Genomic DNA, 12,242 nt, shown 5'->3' on the forward strand with positions numbered 1-12,242 from the left:
GATCACCAGGGAATTCCCTAGAAATGTAGTTTCTGCTTTGTATTCCACTTCTCTGAACCTCTATTTCTCACCTAAAAGTTCAGGTAATCATACATGCTGTATCATTTTCACAAAGTTGTCCTGAGAGTCAAAGACACGTGAAGATCTCTGCAAGATTATGATGGGATGACAGTAATTAACAAAAAGGGGAGACAATTTATGTTAGGGCCACAGAACCACTGTTTTTCAATTGAAGATCTAGTCCATTTGGGGCACTGTGCTGAGGATGAAATTAGGAACACAGCACCTGGGCACCAATTCCTGGAGCATGCACAGCTGGACCTGGCAGACGCACATCCATGGGCCAGTGAGAGCACAATAAGAATACCAAGGCCCAGAAAGGCAAGGAGTAGCTCCTGGCTCTGACTCAAGCCTCAGCACTTCCTGGTTTCCAAGGTTGAAATAACATTAACAAAGACTTGTAAATATCATGTACAGTCATTGATGGCATTTCCTCATAGGTAGCAAGGATAGCATCAAAAATAAGTAAACAAAACAGAAAAACCAGACCCTTCTTTTAAAATTGCTTTCTTTTGATACTATATACCAAAAGGAAATAAAAAAAGATAATACTGTACCCCCAAAAAAGTATTTAGTGGTAAAGGACAACGTTTTGTCCTCACTGGGGTTGTGCTTTGGTCTTCAGCATGCCTCTCTGACTCAGTCTCTGAGAAAGAAAATGCTGCTTGAGCCAAATCAGCCTGAACTTGAGCAGAACCAGCCTGAATTTTAACTATGTTTTGGAGTTATACCCCACCCAAATGAGGTGCTCCTCCAGCTCTGGACTTGAAAGGGTGTTCAACTGTTCAGACAGTTCAAGCAACTCAAACCAAGAGAGAATCTTAAAGAGTAAGGATTCCATCCTGGTTCTCCTAGAATGGATGGAAGGGTTGGGCATAGGAAGTTGCTAATCGCCACCTGTTTTTGACCTCTGGCAACAGCGATTTCACATGGTTCAAACTACCCTTCTGCTTTCTTGCTCTCAAAAGTTTAGGACCACGGTATGACAAGCTATAGAAGTCTCTTTGATCTGGCTTCTATCAGTATGCTCCCACGCTGTCCTCAAAAGAAAAAGAGTTACAAGCTCTATTTTTAATGGTTTCACTTGCAAATCCTTTATTTTGTTCTAATTCAACTCTGCCAGAAGTTCATTGACTTCACCAACAGGAACTTCTGAAATGTCTCTTCGTTGGTGCTATAGACTAAATGTTTGTGTTCCCCCCACAAACAGATTCACAAATTCATAAGTTGAAATTTAAACGCCAGTGTGATTGCATTAGGAGGTGAAACCCTTGAGAGGTGATTAGGCAATGAGGGTGAAGCTCTCATGAATGTGATCCCTGCCTTTATAATGGAAACCCCAGAGAGCCACTTCACCCCTTCTACCACATGAGGACACAGGGATCATTATCTGTGAACCAGCAAATGGGTCCTGCCAGACTGGAATCTGCCAGCACCTTGTTCTTGAACTTAGCCTTCAGAACTGTGAGAAAGAAATTTCTGTTGTTTTAAACTACCCAGTTGATGGTATTCTCTTGAACTAAGACAGATGGATTCAATGCTTTGGGTAAGGTCAGGATGATTGCCACAAATGACACGAATCCATAGCACCTTAATCAAAGTCACTTGTTTATTTAGATAGGCAGATGTAGAAGCCTGCATTTGAAGGGGTTGTTGTTTTGTTGCTAAGTTATGTCTAACTCTTTGCAACCCCATGGACTGCAGTATGCCAAGCTCAAACTCAGGTCCAGTGAGTTGGTGATGCCATCCAACCACCTCATTCTTGGTCACCCTTTTCTCCTGTTGCCCTCAATCTTCCCAGCACCAGGGTCTTTTCCAATGAGTTAGTTCTTTGCATTGGGTGGCCAGGGTATTGGAGCTTCAGCTTCAGCATCAGTCCTTCCAATGAATATTCAGGATTGAGTTCCTTTAGGATTGACTGGTTTGATCTTCTTGATGTCCAAGGGACTCTTAAGAGTCTTCAGCACTACAATTCAAAAGCATCAGTTCATCCATTTTTTTTATGGTCAAACTCTCACATATGTACATGAAAAATCAAAACTACTGGAAAAACCATAGCTTTGACTATACAGACTTTGGTCGGCAAGGTAATGTGTCTGCTTTCTAATATGCTATCTAGGTTTGTGCTGTCTAGCTTTTCTTCCAAGGAGCAAACGTCTTTTAATTCCATGGCTGCAGTCACCATCCGCAATGATTTTGGAGCCCAAGAAAATAAAATCTGTCATTGTTTCCACTTTTTATCCTTCTATTTGTCATGAAGTGATGGTACCGGATGCTATGATATTAGTTTTCTGAATGTTGAGTTTTAAGCAGATTTTCACTCTCATCTTTCACCCTCATCAAGAGGCTGTCTAGTTCCTCTTCACTTTCTGCCATTAGAGTGGTATCATCTACATATCTGAGGTTGGTATTTTTCCTGGCAATCTTCACTTCAGCTTGTGATTCATACAGCCCAGCATGTTGCATGATGTACTCTGCATGTAAGTTAAATAAGCCGGCTGACAATATACAGCCTTTTGTATTCCTTTCCCAATTTTGACCAGTCCGCTGTTCCATGTCTGGGTTTAACTGTTGTTTCTTGGAGCGCATACAGGTTTCTCAGGAGATCGGCATGGTGGTCTGGTATTTCCACGTCTTGAAGAATTTTCCACAATTTGTGATCCACACAGTCTTGGAAACCCACTCCAGGATTCTTGCCTGGAGAATTCCACAGACAGAGGAGACTGGTGGGTTACAGTTCATAGCGTTGCAAAGAGTCGCACACAACTGAAGCAAATGAATACACACACACAATCAAAGGCTTTAGCATAGTCAATGAAGCAGAAGTAGATTTGTTTTCTGGAATTCCCTTGCTTTTTTTATGATCCAATGGATGTTGAAAATTTGATCTCTGGATCCTTTGGCTTTCTAAATCCAGCTTGTACATCTGGAAGTTCTACGTTCATGTACTGTTGAAGCCAAGCTAGATGGATTTTGAAAACTACCTTACTGGCATGTGAAATGAGTCCAATTGTATGCTAATTTGAATATTCTTTGTCATTGCCTTTCTTTAGGATTGGAATGCACACTGACCTTTTGCAGATCTGTAGCCACTGCTGAGTTTTCCAACTTTGCTGGCATATTGGGTGCAACATTTTAACAGCATCATCTTTTAGGAATTGAAATAGCTCAGCTGGAATACCATCACCTCCACTAGCTTTGTTCATGGTAATGCTTCCTAAGGCCCACTTAAGTTTACACTCCAGGATGTCTGGGTCTAGGTGAGTGACCATGCCATTGTGGCTATCTGGGTCATTAAGACCTTTTTTTTGTATTTGAAAGGGTTCGTCTAGTCAAGGCTATGGTTTTTCCTGTGGTCATGTATGGATGTGAGAGTTGGACTGTGAAGAAGGCTGAGCACCGAAGAATTGATGCTTTTGAACTGTGGTGTTGGAGAAGACTCTTGAGAGTCCCTTGGACTGCAAGGACATCCAACCAGTCCATTCTGAAGGAGATCAGCCCTGGGATTTCTTTGGAAGGAATGATGCTAAAGCTGAAACTCCAGTACTTTGGCCACCTCACGCGAAGAGTTGACTCACTGGAAAAGACTCTGATGCTGGGAGGGATTGGGGGCAGGAGGAGAAGGGGACTACAGAGGATGAGATGGCTGGATGGCATCACTGACTCGATGGACATGAGTCTGAGTGAACTCCGGGAGTTGGTGATGGACAGGGAGGCCTGGCGTGCTGCGATTCATGGGGTCACAAAGAGTCGGACACGACTGAGCGACTGATCTGATCTGATAGGATATAAAAATAAAACTGAAATCTCAGGTACTTACACGGGAAAAAAAAATGAAAAGATAGGTTAAAAATAGAAAAGCATCAACCAGTGGTACATTTACTGTTTTGTTGAGCAATATGAGGGCACCACAATAATTCACCAATAATTTACCTTGTTCTTCATGGGCAAGGATGTGAAAAAGCATGTTTGTTGCCTGAGGTAACTACTTACAAGTTTGGTCTACGTGAAATCCCCCACCCACGCCTGGCTGGATCCCATCTGCTTTCTTCTTTCCATGACCTGTAGCTCCTTCAGTCACCTCTGAGTTTCTGTTTTGGTTTACTTTCTGTATAGAGAGCAGGTGACCAGGGGAGGCTGACACCTTAGGCACCAGGAAAAGGAGGTGGTATATTATTCTAGTGTGGCAACTCTGATTACTGGGTTTTTCTTTCAAGCAGTCATAGAGGCCAGATGGAACTATAGGGTTGGCCAAAAAGTTCATTTGAGTTTTTTCCATAAGATGTTACTGAAAACCCAAATGAATTTTTTGGTCACCTCAATACATGATTTATACTGAACAATGACAAAATAGCCAGGAGAGGTAATAGAACAATAGAAGCTGGGCACTTCCTAGCCTTCAAGGCCTAACTAAAGTTGACTCCTACATTTATTCCATATTCTTTCTCTTTAGCATATTTTTCTTCTATTGTAAAACATATCCAGTCTTGGACTTCCTCCAGGTAGAGATAACTAAATTCTGCATGGTCTTGCATCTAATTACTATTTGCTTACATGGCATGAATTTTTTCCCACTGTATTGAGTGTCACGATCATATCAGATAATAGCTAAAGTATGGACCCTGAAGACAGAATTCCTGGGTTTGAACCACTCCCTGTGTGTACGGCCATGAGCCAGTTACACGTCCTCTCCTTACATTTCTCTCAGCTGCAAAGTGTTGATAAGTGGGCTGAATAGCTTTTGCTGTTATTATTATCTCACACTCAAAAGGTGGAGGCCCTTTGGTGAGGGTAATGTCCAGTACAGCTTTGACATGGGTCTTTAAATCTCTCAGGTCAGATGCCTACCTGTTCTTGGCAACTAATTTGCTAAAAGAATGTCAATTAGTTCACTTCTCTATTTTCTCATTTTCTCAAAATCGTTCATGTTTCCTGTCTTCTAAAGTCAGCCTGACCTGAATGGCTTCTTTTGGAATTATTAACTTAAAGTCCATTTCTATGAGCTCATCTGGATGGTTTTTCCTCTAGCAGTCCCACAGATTTGCTCTCTTATCAATAAACTCTCCCTATTTCATGCATCACTCTATTATTTTATTTTATATTATTTAAACCTATTTATTTAAACATACACACAAAAAAAACTTACTGAGAAACTGGGTTAGTCATACGTTACTGTTGGGAAGATTGTGAAATGGTACAACTGCTCTGGAAAACCACTTGGGGGTTGCTTTAAAAACTAGTCACAGCCCCACCCCTCCTGAGTGACAGTCATACTTGGAAGGAGGGCAGGGTCACAGTACCTCCCACAGCCTCTTGTTCCCTGTTCTAGAAGAGGTGAGACAAATGTTTGTGGAGAATTTAAAGGTCTCAGTGAGGAAGGAATTTCCTTATGAGCAGCAGCTTCCATTTCTTGTAAGCTGGGCCATTCACCAGACTATATTCAAAGATAGAGAAGAAAAGCTGAAGTCTGTGTTTGTCTGCTTTGACCCACCCAGAATCCAAATCTTAGGCTTTGCTAAGTGAAATTTATTTATATGGAAGATCAATTAATATACTGTATCTGTTTGGGAGTTCTTGCTCCTCTGAGTCCTGAGAACAAATCAAGATAAATTCACCAGGCACAGGAATGAAAAAGTGTGAGGAGATCTTTCTTGTGCAGTTATTTTTTTCCAATTAACAACGTGTTTGACCTCAAGTATATTTTTTCTTTCAGAGAGTTTGCAGTGGCATGCATGCAATTAAATCTTGCAACTTCCTTACTACCAGATGGCACTGGTACATAATGAACATCCTTGTCCTCATACTATTCGTGTTCAAGATCTGCAGGTTGGACCTAGCTCTTAGGAATGGACACACCGACAACCAGGTAACTCTGATGGTCATCAGATACATAAATAAAAGAGGCAACAGCAAACCAGTAATAGCAATAGAAAACAACAGAGGAAATGAATATAACCATTTCACTTTCATTCTGAAAATGTTTGAATGAAAAGTATTAATATGATGTTTGCAAAAATTTAGTAAACAGAAATCTCAATTAAATAGAGTTGGGAGATCAGAGGGGAAGCTCTCATATCCTGCAAGGATAGCAGCGACCAATGGGGAAAAGAAAAATTCATCTTCTTTCCTGGCAAGGACTCTCCCAATGAAATCCTAAGGCCTGTTTGTTTACCAGTGGCCTTCCAACTTCCTTTTTCCCTTTATAAAAGTGTTCTCCTTCCCTTGCTGTGTGGGGACTTGTACATGGCTCACCATGGCTACGAACCCTGAATTGCAGTTCTCTGTTGATTCCAAATAAACCCATCTTTGTTGAAGAAATATCTGGCCATCTATTTGTTTCAGGTCAACGTATTCAAACAAAATATTTACCTACAATGGCTTTAATTCTCTTAAAAGAAAAAAAGAAGCTCTTTTCAAATTCTGATTTGAAACTGATTTCATGCCAACAAGAAACTGAAATCAGCCAACAACTGATTTCATGGCTGTAATTTTTGAAACATATAACAATGGGACTTAACTGATTTGGTGTTCAAACTTATCTTGAATGACAAAAACTTAAAAATGATAATCATGTACTGCTTTTTGTATTTGTTGTGCTACTGTTGACCATGATCAGTAAGAAATAACATTCCAGATTATTTTTGTACTGCTGATGCAATGGCACTAAACTATAAACCACAAGCTATTTTTGAACAACATGTTTCTTAGATTGTCACCTACAAATAAACTGGGATTCAAAGTGGATCTGTCGATTTTCTGAAAGAAAGGTCAACTTAAGAAAACACACAACATGGAAGTTGCCAGTTAAGTTTTATTTTGGGCAAAATGAGGACTGCAGCCTGGAAGACTGCACTTCAGATAGCTCTGAGAAACTGCTTCAAAGAGACAGATGGAGGAAGGTCAGTATATCTATGATTTTGGTGAAGGGGGAAATACATGCAATCAAGCACATATTTTTCCAGAAGTTGCTGCTAGTCAGGAGGAACAGTTTCCACCATGAAGGATTTTAGTGCTTTTCTAGATATGAGGAGATACAAGAGTTGGCCTCATAAAATAGGCTCCTGAAAATGTCTAACAATGTGAAGACCTGTCCTGCTAGTTTTTCCCCCTGAGCACAGAGTGCCTCACTTTTGCTCTCCACACTGAACTCCTTCCAGAGGGTGTTGAAACTCAGTAGAGGTGGCAGCAAATAATTTAATCTTCGTAGAGATAGAGGGTAAGTGCCCATGGCAAGTGCCAATTTGTAGTTGACAGAAAATAGTGCAAATATTTTAAGAGTTGCAGGTTGCTCTTAATGGAAAACTGAATATGTAAAGTTTTGTTTCATTTGTTAATACTTTAGATAACATTTTACTTTTTCTAAGTATGCTGTTTCAGAGTCTTACTCTCCTGCATGTTTATTTCATAAATTGAAGACATATGATACTGATACCAAAGGAAAAAAAACCATCATAACTAGTCTTTAAATCATTCCCTTTTGCAATGATTGTTTATAAATAAAAGATACCAGCTCTTTACTTCTCACTTACTAATTGTATTTAGTGAAAATCATTTGGCAGTTCAGTATTTGTTACCCACCTCTCTTGCCGGCTAGATATGAGAAGGTATGTTTAACATATTTAAATCTGGATAACTTAATAAGCAAGTAAATAGAATATTTCATTGATGTGTAATATTTAATATTTATTGTCCAAATCTAATTTCCTATGTAAAATATATGGGTTATTTGGGGGAAAAACTAATCATGCAATTACCTTACAACTCAACAGCTGTATTGCTGGGCATTTATCCCAGAGAAGACATTTTCACACAAAAACCTGTACATGAATGTTAATAGCAGCTTTGTTTTACCTAAAAACTGAAAACAACCCAAATGCCCTTCAGTGGGTGAACCCAGCTGTATGCCCATATCATATACTACTACTCAGTGAGAAATGACCTACTGAAACATGCAACAATGTGGATGGGTTTCAAGAGTCTTATGCTGAGTGAAATAAGGCAATCCCAGAAGATAACATACTATATGATTTTATTTATGCAGCATTCTTGAAATGACAAAATTACAGAAATGGAGAACAGATTAGTGATTGCCAGAGATTAAGGAAGGAGTAGATGTGAAAGAAAAGTGGCAGTCTGGGCAATCTGAAGACTGGGAATCTTTCTTTATCTTGAATCTACCAGTATAACCTGGTTATAATATTGTACTATATGTATTACAAGCTGTTGCCTTTGGGGGAACCTGGATAAAGAATAAGATGATCTCTGGGTATTATTTCTTATAACTACATGTGAATCAACAATTATCACAAATTTTTTTAAGTTTAATTTCTAAAAATCTGTGATTTTTATTTATCTGTCCTGTTTATTCTTTGGATTACTCTATGTCATATATGTATATAGGGTGCAATATGATCTTAACATAAAAATATTTTTTACTTATATTCTACATTCAGCCTCATTAAAAAAAAAAAAAAAGGAGTTCTTTTAAACTGGGTACTTTTGTTACATTTTGTTACATTTAGAAGACCACAACTCAATCGATAAATTATCTGCCTCAACGCAGGAGACCTGGGTTGGGAAGATCCCCTGGAGAAGGAAATGGCAACTCACTCCAGTATTCTTGCCTGGAGAATTCCATGGACAGAGGAGCCCGGCGTATTACAATCCATGGGGTCGCAAGAGTCGGACATGATTTAGCCACTAAACCAACCAACCATAAACACAAAGATTCCCCTTGATAGTTTTGACCTACTTCTTGGTTTCATTGTTCAAAGTTCTGCTATCATTTCTCATACTTCTAACCTTTCTGTCATTTACTTTAATATTTCAAAATCATAACATAAGGAAAGTGCAAAGTTGGTTTGGTACAAAGTGGCTTTAAATACACCAGTACCCACAGCACGTATGGACAGCGGTGTTTGGGGAGTCGGAACAAAAACTTCTCTCGCCAGACAGCCTGGAATCTTTGCGTTGACTTTGAACTTCTCTCCAACAGTCAGCAGCGCACTAACGGTAATAGGCCGACAGTCCTGAGTGACGTCTGGACGCCAGATCGGGGCGTTTCAAGCTGCGGCGCCACTGCCCTGCTTTGAGCCGCTGACGGATCCCGGGGGTGCTTTAATAGCGGCCCTACGTGGCAGAATTGGGAACTGCAGGCACTCGGCGGCATCCTTGACCGCTGCGCGGAGGAGCAGCAGCTCCGTATTTTCCTCTAGCCTTCGCCCCTGGAAGAAAAGCACTGGAATGGAGCCAGGATGCTCCGGGCCTGGCCCTTTCCGCACTGCACACGAGTGCAGCGGGCTGGGGTCACAGTGGTCCTAGAGCCGCTCCAGCAAGCGGGGGAGGAGTGATAGGCCATTTGTGCTTGGCTTGGCACTCCCTGGACCACATCCTTTTCTCTCTACATCATCACCTTCTTGCTTGGTACTATTAATGACTTTCTCAAAGCTTCCAAGATTTCCCTCTACCCCTAGTATGCAAACACAATGAGCTTCCTGAAATATGAATCAAATTCTGGCATCCTCCATTCATAAGCCACTCCCTCCCCACCTCTCCAAAGTCCTCTGTTTACTGGTCTCCAGCCTTGTGGACCACGGCCGCCTTCTCTCTGACCATGTCAAGCCTTTTTGTGCAAACTGAGGAGGGCTCTTCCCTGTCAATGGCTGCCTCATTGTCATCCTTCAGATCTCAGTTCAAAAGCCCCTCCACAGACAGGCCTTATCTAAAGGAGGATCCTCACACCTAATCAACTCCAGCCAATTACTCTTTCATATCACCAGGTTTTTCTGTCATAGATAGAGATTCTGGTATTTATTTATTGTTTATCCCTTCCACTGAAATATTAGTTCCATAAAGGCTAGACTGTTTATCTTGATCACGGCTAACTTTGTAATACCAAGCACAATGTCTGCTTAGAGAAGGCATTCAATATGTTTGAATTACTAAATAGATGAAAAACCATTTAGTCTACTAAAAAATTGGGGGGGGTGGTAAATGTGGCTACTACACTATGAAAATGGGTCAGGAGGTATGAGAGTTGCTCAGCAGAGATTCACTCAAAACAACGACATGGATTTTACATGAAGTCAGAGGACCCCCTTCCCTAACACAGAATAGGTATTCCTGTGGACTCACTTGCTCTGTAAATGGGATACATCTATTGGAAATATTTAATTTTTTAAAGGATAGAACTAAAACAGAGACATTAAGAGAAATGAATAATATTAAACCAAGCATTATTTATAAGTCAAGATCCTAATTCACAGTATGTTACAAAATTGGAAGTGCTAAGTAATATTATTCTTGTATCTTTCACACAAACAAAATTTTTAGAAGAGCTGATGGCCATGATATACAATAGAGTTTTTATACCATAGGCTGGAAATTGCTTTTTGAACAAAAACAAACAAACAAACAAAAACTCAGGACACAGGGAAAGCAACTACTTTAAAAACTGATTTCACAGTAATTATTCTGTATATTTTGAGTTATCTTTACATTACTTATAGGCATGTCAAATAAATTCATTTCTTTTCCTGTTAATAAAAAAGGTACATTCACAGAATCAGTGCACTCAATAAAGTAAACAGATGAAACAGGACACCTAGAGTCAACACATCTTCAAGGCCAAGTCTAGCCACTCAAAACCACAAACTTCTGTTCATTTTCAACGACTCCTCTCATCTTTAAGATTTCAAATATGACTGTTCAGTAGGCCAGTTCTTCAGGACGACAGGATGTGTAGCCCAACACAGGATCACCCAAAACTATGTTAACATTTCCAGGATGCTCGTGTGGCGTCCACGGAGTTTTGTGCATAAAAATTAAGAAAGTCCAACACTAATGTTCAAGGCCAGGAGCATCCATCTTCCAGTCCTGTACTGGTTGAAATTCCTAAGGCTACCTTTCATCAGACAAGAGAGCAGTCCGTTCCTCCTCTGTGCCAAGGATATTTTGAAGTTCAGATCTATATTGAAAGAAAAAAGAAGCCAATCTCAATATTTCTCACCTTAAAAAAAAACTCAGTACCTACGTCACTACCCAACTATTTCCATATATGTGTCTATCAAGTAATGAGACACAGAGTGCCCAGAGATCTTCAGACTGGAAGAATGGGTATAAAATGTTGTTTTGATCTCCCACAAGCCAAATTTTAAAGGGAGGAAAAAAGGTCCAGAGTTGACCATACCTCCTCCTTCTCCTCAAGTGCTCCAACAGATAAAACAAGCCCATCGCTAGTCCCTTTAACAAAATGAAAGATATGGTTAACGTCAATTATCCAAGTCATGTTTCTCCATAAACATAAGAAAAATGAAAGGAAAAGACTAATTACTCACGCTTGTCAGAGCCCAGAGACCCTGTAGAGCAGCTGCCCACTCGAAACCAATTTTCTCATAGAGAAATCCCCCCAGCGTTGGTCCTACAAAAGCACTAACAGTGGAAAAAAGAAAGAGAATTAAATAGAGCCAAAAAAAGTTACTTCTTACGGACTACATGACCTCTTCAATTCATTATATTGAAACTACGTGTGCATGCATGCTAAGTCGCTTCAGTCCTGTCTGACTATTTGTGACCCCATGGACTGTAGCCCGTTAGGCTCCTCTGTCCATGGGAGTCTCCAGGCAAGAATACTGGAGTGGGTCACCATGCCCTCCTCCAGGGGATCTTCCCGACCCAGGGATCAAACCCTCATCTTGTCTCCTGCTTTGTAGGCGGATCCTTTACCACTAGAGCCACCTGGAAAGCCCTGAACAGGGCACTGCTGCTGCTGCTAAGTCGCTTCAGTCATGTCCGACTCTGTGCGACTTCATAGACGGCAGCCCACCAGGCTCCCCTGTCCCTGGGATTCTCCAGGCAAGAACATTGGATTGGGTTGCCATTTCCTTCTCGAATGCATGAAAGTGAAAGGTGAAAGTGAAGTCGCTCAGTTGTATCCAACTCCTAGTGACCCCATGGACTGCAGCGTACCAGGCTCCTCTGTCCATGGGATTTTCCAGGCAAGAGTACTGGAGTGGGTTGCCATTGCCTTCTCCAGAACAAGGCATTAGGTGTAAGAAAATAGAAAGTGAAAGTCGCTCAGACGTGTCCAACTCTTTTTGACCCCGTGGACTGTATAGTTCATGGAATTCTCTAGGCCAGAATACTGGAGTGGGTAGCCTTTCCCTTCTCCAGGGTATCTTCCC

The 12,242-nt window shown here is 40.8% G+C and overlaps 1 protein-coding gene and 1 long non-coding RNA gene across 5 annotated transcripts in view; one reads left to right on the plus strand and one right to left on the minus strand.

Moving 5' to 3' along the window:
- Positions 1-5,511: 5,511 nt before the first annotated feature.
- On the plus strand, positions 5,512-10,952 carry LOC138989174 (uncharacterized). The gene is made up of 3 exons (XR_011465386.1): positions 5,512-5,926; positions 6,769-6,959; positions 8,624-10,952. It is a non-coding gene; the product is annotated as an uncharacterized lncRNA (long non-coding RNA).
- Positions 10,656-12,242, minus strand: part of SLC18B1 (solute carrier family 18 member B1) — a 47,126-nt gene continuing 45,539 nt past the window's right edge. For 3 of the 4 annotated variants that reach the window (XM_014478918.2, XM_070376688.1, XM_070376687.1), the window contains 3 exons: positions 11,397-11,490; positions 11,249-11,301; positions 10,656-11,026 (listed from right to left, as the gene is read on the minus strand). In XM_014478918.2, coding sequence (XP_014334404.2) covers positions 10,960-11,026; positions 11,249-11,301; positions 11,397-11,490 — 214 coding nt within the window. In that variant the 3' untranslated portion in view covers positions 10,656-10,959. The remainder of the gene's footprint in view (positions 11,027-11,248; positions 11,302-11,396; positions 11,491-12,242) is intronic. The other variant, XM_070376689.1, reaches the window with a different exon arrangement.

The sequence above is a fragment of the Bos mutus genome, chromosome 9, assembly GCF_027580195.1.
Source record: "Bos mutus isolate GX-2022 chromosome 9, NWIPB_WYAK_1.1, whole genome shotgun sequence".
NCBI lineage: Eukaryota > Metazoa > Chordata > Mammalia > Artiodactyla > Bovidae > Bos > Bos mutus.